Source organism: Procambarus clarkii, chromosome 15 (genome assembly GCF_040958095.1).
Source record: "Procambarus clarkii isolate CNS0578487 chromosome 15, FALCON_Pclarkii_2.0, whole genome shotgun sequence".
NCBI lineage: Eukaryota > Metazoa > Arthropoda > Malacostraca > Decapoda > Cambaridae > Procambarus > Procambarus clarkii.
Genome location: NC_091164.1, coordinates 7,161,478 through 7,179,409, shown reverse-complemented (window position 1 = coordinate 7,179,409; position 17,932 = coordinate 7,161,478). Strand labels below are relative to the sequence as shown.

The following is a 17,932-nucleotide window of genomic DNA, read 5'->3' as shown; positions in this document are numbered from 1 at the left end:
ACACACTGGGCCTCGGGCTGAGTGGACAGCGCTCGGGGGTCGTAGTCCTAAGGTCCTTGGTTCGATTCCCGGCTGAGGTGAAAGCAAATGGGCAGAGATTCTTTTACCCTCATATTCCTGTCAGAAATACCTCCTTGCAGTAAATAGGTACCAGGGAGTCAGACAGCTGCTACCGGCTTCTTCCTGGAGATGCGTGTGTGAGTGCGTGTGTGTTAGAGAGAAATATATGTGATAAATATAACATAGGAAAAATAAATTGGTCAGAAAGGCGGGGTCCAGGAGCCAACAGCTCGATTCTGCAGATACAAATAATAAATACAGACATTATAGTGTGTGGAGTCATGAGCCACACGGGTCAGCGCGCGTCCTCGAACTAACATCACTTATCTCGAGACATTACAGTGCCATAGAGACCAAAACATAGTGTTTATAGTGTTTATATCCCATGAGTGTACACCAACACAGTGATCAACGTATATAGTGAGCTCTTATAGCGTTAGGTCAGGAAAGAACAGATCAAGGTCGAGTGGCAACACCAGCGCCATACTGGGGGCACTAAGCCAGGTTGGACGAGTTGACGAGTACGGTGGTTGTGAAGGGGGAAGTAGAGATCAATCATAGTGATTGATCCCTCAAAGTGTCAGCACTGTACAGAAGCGTATTCTATGACCTGTGAGGATGTTGATTGACAATTAGTGAGAAGGACAGGAGGAAATAGCCTATACTGGAACACGTGGAGTCAGCAGTGCTGCCGGGGCATGAGAGGACAGTCGTCTGAACCTTGCCATAAAGGCATCGCCCCATACTCACCTAGTATTGTGCTTGACGGGTGAGTTGGTGGTTGATACTCTCTCTAGGTCAACAATAAGGTGTTCAGAGTGATTTAAATTATTAATTTAAAACATATCATAAATCTTTAGATTCCACAATATAGTGGTTCACTTACACTATCGTCCCTGGTGGCTCAGTGGAGTCACTGAGTCACGTCCTTCTCCTACCCGCTCTCACTCTAGCATACTAGATACTGGAGGAGGTATCTAGTATGTATAAGAAGTATAACACCAAGCAACATGGGTTTTGAAACCGCAGAGGGGCCCTTACAGCTATAGTCTTGATCTACGAGCATATAGTCAATGCCATGCCGAAAAAATCAGTGTAATATGGTGCTCAGAAATGTCACTAAAAGCTTCGACAAAGTTTGGCACACTGACCTAAAATATAAGATATCTGAGCTAGGACTCCCACAGAGATTTACTGCTACTCTCTGCAGCTTTATAGACAATAGAACTGCTAGACTTAATATCGACAGCTACTTGTGTGACTTAATAGAACTTAAAAGTAGAGTACCACAAGGAAGCTGCCTCTCCCCCACTCTATTAACATATATATATATATATATATATATATATATATATATATATATATATATATATATATATATATATATATATATATATATATATATATATATATATATATATATATACAGCTGACCTGCCCTAACCCAAACATGGAGAATACATCACATACGCTGACGACGTCACCTCAAATAATATCCCAGCCAGGACCAACAAAGCCACTACTAGCCAACAAGACCAGGGCAGCAATTGATTTCACAAAGAACTTTGAGAAGCAATGGAAAATAACCACAAATAAACACAAGTTCAAGATAATGCACATTGCAAAAAGAAACCCAGACCCCATTATCCTTGACAATCGTCCGGTCCAATATGCGAAAGTAGGCAGAATACTGGAACTCATGATCAATAGAACAGGGATAAAAATTCAAGTAAAGGACAGACTAAATAAAGCCAAAGCAGCATTAGGAAAATTGAGGAGATTTCAAAGCCTCAGTACAAATATACAGATCCACATACATAAGGCTCTAGTTCGGCCACATCTAGAGTATCCCCCAGTACCACTACACACCTTAAAGAAAACTAACATGCAGAAACTGCAAGCAGTGCAAAATAAGCTCCACGAACTCCTGAACACACAACCACTAAACATCAGACTGCAGCACCAAGCCATCAGGGTGTGGAACACCATCGAAATATGTATATATATATATATATATATATATATATATATATATATATATATATATATATATATATATATATATATATATATATATATATATATATATATGTATATATATATATATATATATATATATATATATATATATATATATATATATATATATATATATATATATATATATATATATATATATATATATATATATATATATATATATATATATTATTTTTTTTTTTAAAGTTTGTGAGGGTACCACCTCTGGTGCCAATGTGGGGACCCATAGCCTCGGAGAAGAAAATAAAAAGTATTCAGAGGAGACCTTGTGGTTTCTCACTGAACACTAATATTATCTTCTCCTACCACCCCCATTCTTTTGTATGTACACATATATATTTACTTTATTTGAACTTTGTTACAAAAAAGGAGTTACATATGGGTTACAAAGATAGTTATCATAGGTTGTCGAGTTCCTCCAGCTCCTCAGATGGCGGGCAGGAACCCTGGATGCAGTGCGCATTTCCCCTCTGTATCGCCACACTGAGGCGCTGGAAAAGAAAGCTTGCAGCTCTTGGGTCCCTTGTTGTTTCAATTTGCCTAGAACCCAGTTCCTTCAAAAAACTGGTAGCACTTTTACCCCAGGCGCCCAGTGTCTCAGAAGCAATGGGGACAAAATTGTAGTGATGATCCAGTTCTCTATACTTACGGGATTTGGCCGCTTCCCTGTGGGTGGCAGCGCCACCTGGTTGTGCAACACTGAGGTTAATGTAGGTGTTAGCCAGGATACGCACGTGTAGTCCCATACCAACTGCTTGCCATTCTTCCAGGGGTTCACCGTGATACCATCCGGGCGACCAATAAGAGCATCAGAGTTACGGGGCGTTAGGTAACGGGGCTCTCTTTCAGCTGGGCATCCAGCTGTGGTGAGGCTCCTCTTGATGATGTCGTTAACTTCACTGTGCCTCGAGTGCCATTCCCCTGTGCTTTGGCAGAGTAGGCCATGGTGGCCGTACCTGTCAGCCACCACCTCGCCGCAAATACACCTATATCTGGTGTGGATTGGGGCAGCCAGGCGGAGGGCCACAGCAATTCGGAGGGCGTGTGGTGTGAGACGCGTGCCAGTTGCCGACATTGGGGTTGCTAACAGGAAATCCCCTGCATGTGGTGCTGCTACTGCTGTGAGGCGAGCAATGTCGTGTTGTGTTGTTGCAGCACCCAGGCACTCTGCAGCAACTTGGTCTACAATGGGGCCATCCCAGCTGGATTGCTTATGGGCTTTTGGGGATGGTGGTTGAGGTGATTGGCCTGCACGAGAGGCCCACTCTGTGGCACACCGTGTAAAATTGGGATCATGTACACCAGCCAGCTGATGTAAGTGGGCAGGTAGAATTTCCTTCACAAGGTCGTCGGATGCTGATAAGGAGGACAGGAAGGCTGGAACAGCGATTTGCGTTGCAGTTCGAACTCCGAGGCCCCCAAGTCTTACGGGAAGAGAGGCTTGTTTCCACTGTAGGTCATCGAGAGAGAGGTTAAGGGCTTTTTCTAGCATTGATTTCAGTAACCGGTCATATTCACTTAGTTTTTGGCTACTGTAAGATGGTGAACACCTCAGAAAGTAGGTTAACCTGGGGAGGGACAGACATCTAGTGATGAGGTAGAGTGCATCATGAGCATCAATATCCTCAATCCTCCCATCCATCCTCTTAAGGTCGGCGATTTTCTTATCAAGGACCTCATCGATGGCTTTCAACCCCAGGGGAGCTCCTAGGAGTGTGCTGTCTTCAGGTTTAGTTTTATGGATATTTGGCAGAACACCCTCTATTCTCTCTACGATGCCCTGGATGGAACATATTATTTCACATTTAGAAGAGTTCAGGGTGAGGCCTAAAACTGCACCTTGCTCCTGGATTTTTCTGATGTCCTCCAGGAGGGAGTCTTGGGAACCAGCTAGGGTACCATCATCCAAGAACCAGATGTTAAGCTCGCTGGACAGGACCTCTGTGACTTGTTTGATGACTAAGCAGAAAAGGAGAGGAGCAAGGCGGTCACCTTGTTGGACGCCTTCTCGCGAGTCAATTTCATGTTCGCCAAAAAGTAGCTTAAGATCCATACTGTAGCATGAATGTACAAAAGGGTAGAGGGAAGGGAAATGACTATGAACCGCACGGAGTACAGCATCCCTCCGCACCAATATATATATATATATATATATATATATATATATATATATATATATATATATATATATATATATATATATATATTTATTTATATATATATATATATATATGTGTGTGTGTGTGTGTGTGTGTGTGTGTGTGTGTGTGTGTGTGTGTGTGTGTGTGTGTGTGTGTGTGTGTGTGTGTGTGTATGTGTGTGTGTGTGTGTGTGTGTGTGTGTGTGTGTGTGTGTGTGTGTATCACGAAAATAAACACGTGATTAAAAATGTGACAGTGTCAAACCACGGAGGAAAATTGAAACAGTACACACTAAGGAAACGAACATAGGAATGTGCCTAAATGCCAACAGCGACTGCCCAGACAGGTACAAGAGGAGTGTTGTTAACGCATATGTCGACCGTGCTCTCAGCCACAGCTCAGAATGGAAGCAAGTCGACGAAGAACTCTGTAGGGTAAGGCAGGTCCTAGTCAACAACGGCTTCTCCAATGGTTTCGTCGAAGACATCATAAGAAGAAAAGTGAAACGCCATGTAACCTCTGAAGAGACAACTAACACAACACCTATACCCCCTATTAGACTATTTTACAGGAACTTCTTTTCCACAGCTCATAAAACGGAGGAAAGGGTCCTGAAAGATATTGTTAATAGAAACGTTATCCCTACAGACAAAAATCAGAGGATACAACTGACGATTTACTATAAAACCAGAAAAACGGCCAGCCTACTCATGAGAAACTCTCCAGACACAAAGCAAAACGCTTTAAAAGAGACCAACGTCGTCTATGCCTTCAAATGCCCTCTTGGGGACTGTAAGCTCCAAAAAACCCAGTATATAGGCAAGACAACAACATCTCTTTCTAGGCGTTTAACGATGCATAAGCAACAGGGCTCCATTAAGGAACATATAATCTCTTCCCACAACCAAACCATCGCCAGAGAAATCCTAGTAAACAACACAGAAATCATCGATAGATACAGCGATAGCAGACGGCTTGACGTTTGCGAGGCACTACACATTAAGAAGTCAACACCAGCAATCAACAGCCAATTAATGCACAACTATATTCTACCCACCTCAAGACTCCGCTCCAATATAGAAGCATCAAGAAATATGGACCAATAGGCTTTCTACAATCACTTCCATTCAGTACATATTGTTTCGTGTTCTGTCTTGTGTTGATGAATTTAATACCCTATTAATACCACCTCACCCCATCCACCTCACTCAAATGTAGATATAAACAAATCGGAGATGTGTAAGTTCTATTCAGTTGTGTATGTGTAAACTAAAGTCTTTGAAAATGTAATAAGTTTTACGAAACGCGCTCAAGTGTCGCGTCAGACTAGAAATAAAAATGAATTTTGGAGAATTGATTTTTGAATTACCACCAGCAGTGAAAAGAAATGTACGAAAGATTGAGAAAATTCGTGTTAGAATTATTAATCTTACTTTTTCGGTCATATTTAATAATATATATATATATATATATATATATATATATATATATATATATATATATATATATATATATATATATATATATATATATATATATATATATATATATATATGCGAACAAGCCTGAATGGTCCCCAGGACATATGCAACTGAAAACTCACACCCCAGAAGTGACTCGAACCCATACTCCCAGAAGCAACGCAACTGGTATGTACAAGACGCCTTAATCCACTTGACCATCACGACCGGACATAATGAGGTGATAGCCGAGGCTATATGAACCACCCCACCGCCGGCACTCGGATAGTTATCTTGGGCATAGCATTTTACCAAATCACCTCATTCTTTCGGGCACACGTGAGGAACACAAATGCGAACAAGCCTGAATGGTCCAGAAGTGACTCGAACCCATACTCCCAGAAGCAACGCAACTGGTATGTACAAGACGCCTTAATCCACTTGACCATCACGACCGGACATAATGAGGTGATAGCCGAGGCTATATGAACCACCCCACCGCCGGCACTCGGATAGTTATCTTGGGCATAGCATTTTACCAAATCACCTCATTCTTTGGGGCACACGTGAGGAACACAAATGCGAACAAGCCTGAATGGTAATCCGCTTGGTAATATGGTAATACCATTCAGGCTTGTTCGCATTTGTGTTCCTCACGTGTGCCCCAAAGAATGAGGTGATTTGGTAAAATGCTATGCCCAAGATAACTATCCGAGTGCCGGCGGTGGGGTGGTTCATATAGCCTCGGCTATCACCTCATTATGTCCGGTCGTGATGGTCAAGTGGATTAAGGCGTCTTGTACATACCAGTTGCGTTGCTTCTGGGAGTATGGGTTCGAGTCACTTCTGGGGTGTGAGTTTTCAGTTATATATATATATATATATATATATATATATATATATATATATATATATATATATATATATATATATATATATATATATATATATATATATATATATATATATGCAAACAAGCCTGAATGGTCCCCAGGACTATATGTGACTGAAAACTCACACCCCAGGAGAGTGATTCAAATGTGGTTCAAATAGCTTCGAGGGGAGTGGTTCAAATAGCTTCGGCTATCACTTCCTTATTGTCCAGTCGTGATGGTCAAGCGGATTAAGGCGTCCCTGTACATACCAGTTGCGTTGCTCCTGGCAGTATGGGTTCGAGTCACTTCTGGGGTGTGAGTTTTCAGTCGTTATATATATATGTATGTATATATATATATATATATATATATATATATATATATATATATATATATATATATATATATATATATATATATATATATATATATATATGATCAATGGTGCAAAATCTGACCAACGATTTCAACTATTTTTGTACTATTTTAACCACATTTACGTACATCTGCATTTGTGCAGCTACCCTAGACTATATGAAGGGGAGTACAGTGTGTGTCAAAAAGCAAGCTACGTGATGCTAAAATCCTCATCACACAGGATGGTTAGTCATACAGAGGCATGTGATAAGTAGACAAGGATTCAAATTACATTATGAAACTCTACGGTATTAGCAACTCACATTTTACTAAATATTCGTAATGCTAAGTAGAAGGCATGATATACAAATACATAATATAAATAGCATTATATAAATAATAATAATAATAATAATAATAATAATAATAATAATAATAATAATAATAATAATAATAATTATAATTATAATAATAACAATACAAATAATTATAATTTGTGTAAGTAAACCTCCACAGAAATCACATTAACGTGTTAAATATCAAGTTGCTATGGCAGATAGGTATGACTTTTGTACAAGTCAGCAGTGATCTAGTGGTAGAGTAGCAGCGTGGCAATGCCAAGGTGGTAGGTCCACGCCCACCTCATTGTCCTAGTGGATTATCTCAATACGTAAAATAAATTTACAAGAAAGATAATTCAAATAGAAATAGTGATACTAATGTAATACAAGTATCCCACACTCCGAGACGATACTAAATGTAATAACGGTAATAAAATATTAATAATAATCGTAGTAATTATAAAGGTTTCTTCTTTGAACAGGAGTGTGAGTGTTCGTACCTATAAATGCTTGCCTGCTTGCGAGGAGGCAGGTATAGGATCCATCATTCAGCTTGCTAGACCTCTTATATTTTTAGTTTTATCAATGGACTGCTTTACCTCCCCAGGTTGTATCTTCACTACTCGTTCAATAAAGAAGTGTGTGTGTGTGTGTGTGTGTACTCACCTATATGTACTCACCTATATGTGCTTGCAGGATCGAGCATTGACTCTTGGATCCCGCCTTTCTAGCTATCGGTTGTTTACAGCAATGACTCCTGTCCCATTTCCCTATCATACCTAGTTTTAAAAGTATGAATAGTATTTGCTTCCACAAAGCAAATGTTTGTGTGTGTGTGTGTGTGTGTGTGTGTGTGTGTGTGTGTGTGTGTGTGTGTGTGTGTGTGTGTGTGTGTGTGTGTGTGTGTGTGTGTGTGTGTGTGTGTGTGTGTGTGTGTGACAGGAAGCCTTCCGGCGCTGCTAGGTATAGTCCTGGCGGAGGCAGCTGTCAACGCAGTAAATGTTGCAATATTGACTCTTACTACACCTGTTTTATTTTGTCTGCTTACTTTACCTAGTGGTAGCTGTATTGTGTTGGCCACTGTGGTGTGCCATAGCCGTTCTTATGGCTATGTGCCATAGAACGGCTGTGGTTATGTGCCATAGAACGGCTGTGGTTATGTGCCATAGAACGGCTGTGGTTATGTGCCATAGAACGGCTATGGTTATGTGCTATAGAACAGCTATAGTTATGTGCCATAGAACGGCTATGGACATGTGCCATAAAACGGCTATGGTTATGTGCCATAGAACGGCTTTGGTTACGTCCCATAGAACGGCTTTGGTTATGTGCCATAGAACGGCTTTGGTTATGTGCCATAGAACGGCTTTGGTTATGTGCCATAGAACGGCTTTGGTTATGTGCCATAGAACGGCTTTGGTTATGTGCCATAGAACGGCTATGGACATGTGCCATAGCCATAGAATATCCGTTGTCAATAAACTATAAAAACAGGGATTGTAGAGGCCTGCCCCCCCCCCTCCCCTCCCCTGGTGTTTATTCTGTGTGACGTGTTGGGAGAGTGCTCAATACACGTAGCCTGCCCCAGTCAGTGACGTGTTGGGAGAGGGCTCAATACACATAGCCTGCCCCAGTCAGTGACGTGTTGGGAGAGGGCTCAATACACATAGCCTGCCCCAGCCAGTGACGTGTTGGGAGAGTGTTCAATACATATAGCCTGCCCCAGTCTGTGACGACGAGTATTTCAGTGTCCTCACAGAACCTTGCTCACTAGAGGTGCAGCGAACACAACGCCGGCTACGCACAGAGAGTAAGGAACATGACAATATGAACCCACAAAGAAAGTAGTATCAGCCCACGAAGCAAGTCATATCATACCCACATGGAAAGTCATGTCAGCTAAGGTTAATCAGAGACAAGTTTTCTCTTGAGTTCGACATCACTCTCAATATCTCTCAAAAGCACAATGCCTCGTGCGAGCAAGAAGACTGTGTTGTCTGGGGTGTTATGTGTGTGTGTTGTTCCTCGACTAACCCTCAGAGCCCGTGTGTGTCTGCCGCCACACAGCCTGATTCAGGACAAACACCATTTACTGCCTCTCAGTTCCTTCATCTCGACATCTTCCAGCGGCGACGCTCCTGACTTGAGTGTTTGCGTTTGACCTCCCGCCTCGCAGCTGGCACACTCTCAGTATCTGGCAAAGAAGTTGTCAAAAGCAGTAGAGAAAAAGCACTTACGTATATAAACCAGGTAACTAGATTGCAAACATGGTTGTTAAAATATTGCAGAATCAATTATTTCTCCACAATCAATGAACAAATATATATATATAGGTAAGTTAAATTGACTTGTTAAATACTCATAATACACTCATTTATATAATAAATACTAATAATTAGTATTATTACACTCATAATAATACTAATAATACTAATCAATACATAAAAGTCGTGTTTTTAAAACACGACTTCTCAATACCCATGTTAAATTTCTTGAGCTAAATATCACTGATTGCAATGCTAACTTTCCAAATATTTTTGTTCGGTCGAGCTCAATAACTTGGAGAGGTGGGAAATATTGTCTTTCACCTGACTCTACAAGGTTCCCACCCTCGACACTGGGGGTTTATATATTTCAAGGGATATTTATTAGAGCTGGAGTGTTTCTTCTTTCAATGGATAATTGTTAAAGATGGCGTATTGAAGCATTTCAAAGGAATTTAAGTATTCAGGTGTTTGTTTATTTCAAGGAATAATGGCTAAAATGGGTAATTTATACATTTCAAGGGGTATTTGTTAAAGATGGGGGAATTTAAGCATGTTAAAAGCACTTTTCTATATATAGGTGTTTGTTATTTTCAAGGGATAAGTATTAAAGATTGGATATTTAAGCATTTAAATATCAAATGTACAGATGTACATTTGTACATCTGAATTTAAAAGGATTAAAAAGGATAAAAGGATCAAAGGATTAATTATATATAAGAATTTGTCCAGTTCAAGGAATGTCTATTAAATATTGGGTGTTTAAACATTTCAAAGGTTATTTGTTAGAGATGTGTGTTTAGGCACTTTGTACATATTTTACTTAAAGTTCATCAAGTCGTTCATAAGTTATATTTATTATGTTTGATAGAATTTGTTATTATTCTTTGACCTTTAACCTTTCCTCTTTCTTATCTTAGTGTATTTATTGTGTTGGACATATTTTTTGTTCTTATTCTTTGTCTTTAACCTAACCTTTTACATGTAGTGTATTTTGTTTTGTTTATCGTGTTTGGTATATTTGTGGCATATATTATCCTTAACCTAATCTTACAGATATAGTTTTATCTGGTATAGTTTTTATCGATAAGTCAAGAATGTCTTGGCAAATTTTTTTCTAAATAAAGTGCAGATTTTTTTAAGATCCTAATTAGTAAGAAATAATAAGTTGATAAAGAAATACATTGACATAATTGATTGTAAATAAACCTAGATAAATGACTAAATAAATTTGTAAATAACTAAATGAATTGTAACTAAATTTGTTAGGAGTCCAGTAATGCAGTTGATAATACATAATAGTCAACTGTTTACTGAATGACAAATGTACATCTGTACATTTGATTTTAAATGAACGGAGAACATGTAAGAGAATGTGATGAACAAAGCGAATATGTGGGGAACACGAATTGAACTTGAAAACAGTAAAACGTAAAAAGTATATACAGAGTATACGAAGAATGAACACCGAACTTGAGAAGAACATTCAGAAAACACTGAGAATATGAAAAAGAACACAGAGAACATGAGTTGAATTTGTAGAGAACATGAAAGAGAATGCAAAGAACACGGATAAACAGGAGAAAATATGAATTGAACTTGCAGAGAACATTTGCAGAATATAGGGAGACCATCTGTCAAATATGGAACGACTAAGCAAGGAGTATAGAGACGTTGCGTATTTACACTTGAGTATTGATAAAAGGTAAAATTATTGGTAATAGCTGAATTTTAAATTCTTGAGGGGTGCAGAGTTGAGAATGAATCTGGGGATGGGGGAGTTGGGGAGTGGGTGAGATGCTGGGGAATAAGGGGTGAGGGAGGGGAAGATAAGTGTGTGGGGAGTTGGGGAGGTGAGTGAGGGGGGGGGGGCTGTTAAGGGGGGATTTGATGGAGAAGCTAAGAGGGTGGATGAGGGACTGGAGGGATAGGAAGGGAAGGTGTCAGGTGTGATGGGGTAAGATAGGGTTATGGGAAGCTGGGGAGTGATGGGGGATGGGGAGCTGGGGGTGAGGGAACAGATAAGTGAGCGGACAGGTGTGGGGGAATGGAGGGGAAGGAGTGAGGGGGGAAGATAAGACGGAGGAGGCTGGGGGTGTGTGTGGAGCTAGAGTGCGGATGGTAGCAGAGGGGCATAGATGGAGGGAGGGAGGGAGGGAGGGAGGGTAGAGATAACGTGTGTATGACAGGGCGATAATTCCCAGGCGGGTGTTTATTTACGCAGTTAAGTAAACAAGTGTATAGAAGGAGGAGTTATGTTTACTTTGATAAAAGCGACAGGCGATAGTCTGTTGTTCTGAAATACTGTGTTTGGTGAACATTGAACTAAGGCGGAGGGCAGGAGCTGAAACTTGATAACTGCCTTGATTTAATTTACTATGTCAGAAATATAGCAGTTTTAAATCTCAGGAAAATTGAACTGTTCTTAGGGAAGTTGTATAAATGATCTAAGGTGGGGACAAGAGCCGGAGCTCGGTAACTACCTTGATCTTATTTACTACGTCGGAAATATAGCGGTTTTAAATATCAGGGAAATTTGTACGAATAAATTAAGGCGGGGGACAGGAGCCTGAGCTCTGTAACATTATGTTATTTTCTTACTGCGTCCGAAATATAACTTTTAAACTGGGCAAAAATTGACCATCTAGTAGCGAGACTACACTTATTAACACGTAGAGTCTGGTCCATGAACTAACTTCTGATGAACTTTTTAAAATATAGCTTAAGACCATAGAGTTTATTTTTCTCCATAATAACTCTTTAAGACCGCCGCTCTAAGTAAAAAATTATGAAAATATTTACCGTAAAATGGGTGGCAACGCAACAGAAACCAACACTCCCGGGGAAAAATAAGACTTAAAATTGTGACACAGCGGTAACCTGGACCCTGAATTTTCCCTATAAGAATTACTTAAGAAACTACTATGAATATATCTTCCGAAAATGGACTTGATATGATTTTACCCAAAAAATTGGATTCGGAAATTTTTCAGAAATAAAACGGGTGACAGATCAGCGGTGAATATGAATAACAAATTTAACCAAAATATAGGTGGCACTCGTTAGCACTCGTTATTTCCAGGATAGGCCCTCTACCCTCGTAAGTGTGGCAACGTAGCACTCGTTATTTCCAGGATAGGCCCTCTACCCTCGTAAGTGTGGCAACGTAGCACTCGTTATTTCCAGGATAGGCCCTCTACCCTCGTAAGTGTGGCAACGTAGCACTCGTTATTTCCAGGATAGGCCCTCTACCCTCGTAAGTGTGGCAACGTAGCACTCGTTATTTCCAGGATAGGCCCTCTACCCTCGTAAGTGTGGCAACGTAGCACTCGTTATTTCCAGGATAGGCCCTCTACCCTCGTAAGTGTGGCAACGTAGCACTCGTTATTTCCAGGATAGGCCCTCTACCCTCGTAAGTGTGGCAACGTAGCACTCGTTATTTCCAGGATAGGCCCTCTACCCTCGTAAGTGTGGCAACGTAGCACTCGTTATTTCCAGGATAGGCCCTCTACCCTCGTAAGTGTGGCAACGTAGCACTCGTTATTTCCAGGATAGGCCCTCTACCCTCGTAAGTGTGGCAACGTAGCACTCGTTATTTCCATTATAGGCCCTCTACCCTCGTAAGTGTGGCAACGTAGCACTCGTTATTTCCAGGATAGGCCCTCTACCCTCGTAAGTGTGGCAACGTAGCACTCGTTATTTCCAGGATAGACCCTCTACCCTCGTAAGTGTGGCAACGTAGCACTCGTTATTTCCAGGATAGGCCCTCTACCCTCGTAAGTGTGGCAACGTAGCACTCGTTATTTCCAGGATAGGCCCTCTACCCTCGTAAGTGTGGCAACGTAGCACTCGTTATTTCCAGGATAGGCCCTCTACCCTCGTAAGTGTGGCAACGTAGCACTCGTTATTTCCAGGATAGGCCCTCTACCCTCGTAAGTGTGGCAACGTAGCACTCTTTATTTCCAGGATAGGCCCTCTACCCTCGTAAGTGTGGCAACGTAGCACTCGTTATTTCCAGGATAGGCCCTCTACCCTCGTAAGTGTGGCAACGTAGCACTCGTTATTTCCAGGATAGACCCTCTACCCTCGTAAGTGTGGCAACGTAGCACTCGTTATTTCCAGGATAGACCCTCTACCCTCGTAAGTGTGGCAACGTAGCACTCGTTATTTCCAGGATAGGCCCTCTACCCTCGTAAGTGTGGCAACGTAGCACTCGTTATTTCCAGGATAGGCCCTCTACCCTCGTAAGTGTGGCAACGTAGCACTCGTTATTTCCAGGATAGGCCCTCTACCCTCGTAAGTGTGGCAACGTAGCACTCGTTATTTCCAGGATAGACCCTCTACCCTCGTAAGTGTGGCAACGTAGCACTCGTTATTTCCAGGATAGACCCTCTACCGTCTTAAGTGTGGTAACTTAGTGCTCATTTTGCCCTAAGGCCAAAAATGAGCACTACGTCGCCTCCCCCACTACTCAAGGCCCTCCTCGCAGCGTTGCCAACTGACTACAAGGTTCCTACCCTCAGACCAGGAGCTAGATTCACAAAGCAGTTACGCAAGCACTTACGAACCTGGACATCTTTTATCAACCTTTGGTGGCTTTGTTTACAATTATTAAACAGTTAATGAGCTCCAAAGCACCTGGAAGCTGTTTATAACAATAACAACAGTTGATTGGGAAGTTTGCATGCAAGTAAACTGTTTAATAAATGCAACCAAAGCCGTCAAAAATTGAGGAAAGATGTACACGTTCGTAAGTACTTGCGTAACTGCTTCGTGAATCTGACCCCCTGAACAACAAGGCCCTCCTCGCAGTGTTGCCAACTTTGAAGACAGAGACGGTGAGGAGTCAGCACTCAAGTGTGTGCTGGTAAGAGTATTTAGCATGAGCACTTAAACAAGTGATATGGTGAACTTAAAAGTGGTGCTTAATAAGCGTATATCATATATATCGTATATCATATAAAAGCGTATATCATATATATTGATATATATATATATATATATATATATATATATATATATATATATATATATATATATATATATATATATATATATATATATATATATTTATATATATATATATATATATATATATATATATATATATATATATATATATATATATATATATATATATATATATATATATATTGGTGTATACTGGCAGCAGGTTTTCTTTCAAACATGTTTCATTGAATATGACCGCATATTCTGTATTTATTATTTTCTGGTTTAGGGCTTCTATCCCTCTAACTATTTTCTTAGCATCAGGGCTTAATTGAAATAGGAGTTCTCCAAAACTCATTTTCGTACTTTTAAGGTGAAGAAAAGAAGTGATTTACTATAGAGTGTATTACACTTATTTATATAATTTGCACGACGTTTCGAACCTCCATGGTTCATTCTCAAGTGAACAGATCTTACAATACTAGTTGATTTTATACCCGCACTGGGTCAGGTGATAATACAATGAAGGTGAAAACATGGGGGGATACATAAGGGATAAATGTGAGGTGAAACATAGAGGCTGCAGAAGGCTTATTGGCCCATACGAGGCATCGCCTATCTAAACAAAGATTAATCCAGTGTAATTGGCCTGTTATGTTGGACATTGTCTTCTGTGTTGGCATCGATATGTTCTTGTCTTGTCCTCTTGTCTAGTAAGGACAAGACAAGAACATATCGATGCCAACACAGAAGACAATGTCCAACATAACAGGCCAATTACACTGGATTAATCTTTGTTTAGATAGGAGATGCCTCGTATGGGCCAATAAGCCTTCTGCAGCCTCTATGTTTCACCTCACATTTATCCCTTATGTATCCCCCCATGTTTTCACCTTCATTGTATTATCACCTGACCCAGTGCGGGTATAAAATCAACTAGTATTGTAAGATCTGTTCACTTGAGAATGAACCATGGAGGTTCGAAACGTCGTGCAAATTATATAAATAAGTGTAATACACTCTATAGTAAATCACTTCTTTTCTTCACCTTAAAAGTACGAAAATGAGTTTTGGAGAACTCCTATTTCAATTAAGCCCTGATGCTAAGAAAATAGTTAGAGGGATAGAAGCCCTAAACCAGAAAATAATAAATACAGAATATGCGGTCATATTCAATGAAACATATATATATATATATATATATATATATATATATATATATATATATATATCTAGCGTGGTGTAATAAATGTATTTCCTAAGTGTGTAATAAATGCTAAGTTAAGTTAATGCGTTTATTTATGTGTATAAATGCGTCGTTTAAACGTTTTTAATGAGTATTGAATGTGTGTATTAAATATGATATTTAATAAGGATATTTATCAAGGCAATTAACAAGGACATTTAAGAAGTGAATTTAACAAGATTATTTAATATAATTTAACGTGGGCCTTATAAAAGGGGATTTGCCTAGTTAATTTAACCAGATCTCAGACAAAGGTATCTATCAAACGGTGTAAACTGTTAGTTTAAGACAGGAGTTCTATAAGTATGGGACCCGTTTAATATGGATATTTTCGTCGCTTTAACCCACAAATTAAACATTTGCAAGTGAACGTACTTTCAGTATCGTTAGCTATGAAAAGAAAACGTAATGTTGGAACAAGCAAATGCTCTCTAATTGGGTTAAAAAAACAACTTGGATTGTTTATTTTTTTACGAAACAGTCAGAACGAAAATCTGTTGCTCAAAACTGCAAAACTTACAATAGTAACACTGACACTCATGGGGCATTAAATCCCACTCTAGTTACTAACAAACTCTGTTGGGTCCCAGATGGTGTTACCTTGAGCATATCGTGGTCTAGTGGGTTAAGGCTCACGTCTCGGGTTTATTCACGACGTTGGTTCGATCCCCCGACCTCCTCTAAAGATTTATTTTCAATTCTGTCGATTCGATTCATGTTTAACTACATTAATTTAACAGTTATCAATGTTACTAACACTGATAACTGGTCAGTGTGCCACTAACACTGACAACTGGTCAGTGTTACTAACATTGTCCAGATATGATAATAAGTGTTTGATCATTATATTACTTCAGACGTAGGTTATCATATGAGCGGGTTTGGGTGGATGTAAACAGAAGCCACCTACCATAAGCCACCACTCCCTCATCAGCTTCTCCAGTACATGTGTTAGTCTCGTTCATTGGTAACGTGTTGAGCGAGGTACATGTGTTTCTCTCGTTCATAGGTAACGTGGTGAGCGAGGTACTTGTGCTTCTCTCGTTCACTGGTAACGTGGTGAGCGAGGTACATGTGTTTCTCTCGTTCACTGGTAACGTGTTGAGCGAGGTACTTGTGTTTCTCTCGTTCATAGGTAACGTGGTGAGCGAGGTACTAGTGTTTCTCTCGTTCATTGGTAACGTGTTGAGCGAGGTACTTGTGTTTCTCTCATTCATTGGTAACGTGTTGAGCGAGGTACTTGTGTTTCTATCGTTCATTGGTAACGTGTTGAGCGAGGTACTTGTGTTTCTCTCGTTCATTGGTAACGTGGTGAGCGAGGTACTAGTGTTTCTCTCGTTCATTGGTAACGTGTTGAGCGAGGTACTTGTGTTTCTCTCGTTCATAGGTAACGTGTTGAGCGAGGTACTAGTGTTTCTCTCGTTCATTGGTAACGTGTTGAGCGAGGTACTTGTGTTTCTCTCGTTCACTGGTAACGTGTTGAGCGAGGTACTTGTGTTTCTCTCGTTCATTGGTAACGTGGTGAGCGAGGTACTAGTGTTTCTCTCGTTCATTGGTAACGTGTTGAGCGAGGTACTTGTGTTTCTCTCGTTCATAGGTAACGTGTTGAGCGAGGTACTAGTGTTTCTCTCGTTCATTGGTAACGTGTTGAGCGAGGTACTTGTGTTTCTCTCGTTCATAGGTAACGTGGTGAGCGAGGCACGTTTGGTAATATCGATATTCATCGATGAATTTAACTAAAGATTTCAAATCAATGCATAATTTGAAGGTCAGAAATTGGAAAGCAAAATTTAAAATCCTGGTAACTGAGGCAACTCATGAGAAATTAAATTCAGCTGTTAATGTAAATTTCAACTTGAGGGGTAAATTATTGCATGAATTCCACAGAACTTGTGAAAAGTTAATGAAACGAAATTTAGAGAGTTATTGGGCTCTTTATTTTAAACTAAGTAGCTAGAAATTTGAGAGATAATGATGCAAAGACTAATGCAATATTGACTTCATTATTTAATCACTAACACATATCCCTTTCAAGTTACTGTAAAACTTTAACCACAGCCGGCTCGCAGAGCAACGTTAACTCTTATTTCCAAACTTCCTCATGAATTAATGACAAAAAGTGGCAGGAATCAAACACGAGAGAGAGAAACACGAATGATAGAAATATCACAATAAAAGTTTGTCAAAAAGTAGGATTT

General features: G+C 40.0%; 1 protein-coding gene across 1 annotated transcript; it reads right to left on the bottom strand.

Moving 5' to 3' along the window:
- Positions 1-16,582: 16,582 nt before the first annotated feature.
- LOC138364861 (Kruppel-like factor 18) lies at positions 16,583-17,458 on the bottom strand. The gene has a single exon (XM_069324843.1). It carries the CDS (start codon positions 17,456-17,458, stop codon positions 16,583-16,585), a length of 876 nt encoding a protein of 291 aa, XP_069180944.1.
- Positions 17,459-17,932: the final 474 nt, after the last annotated feature.

What these genes read in the sequence shown, in the direction of transcription:
- LOC138364861 (XM_069324843.1), bottom strand. Translation starts at nt 17,458, where the DNA reads ATGAATATCGATATTACCAAACGTGCCTCGCTCACCACGTTACCTATG.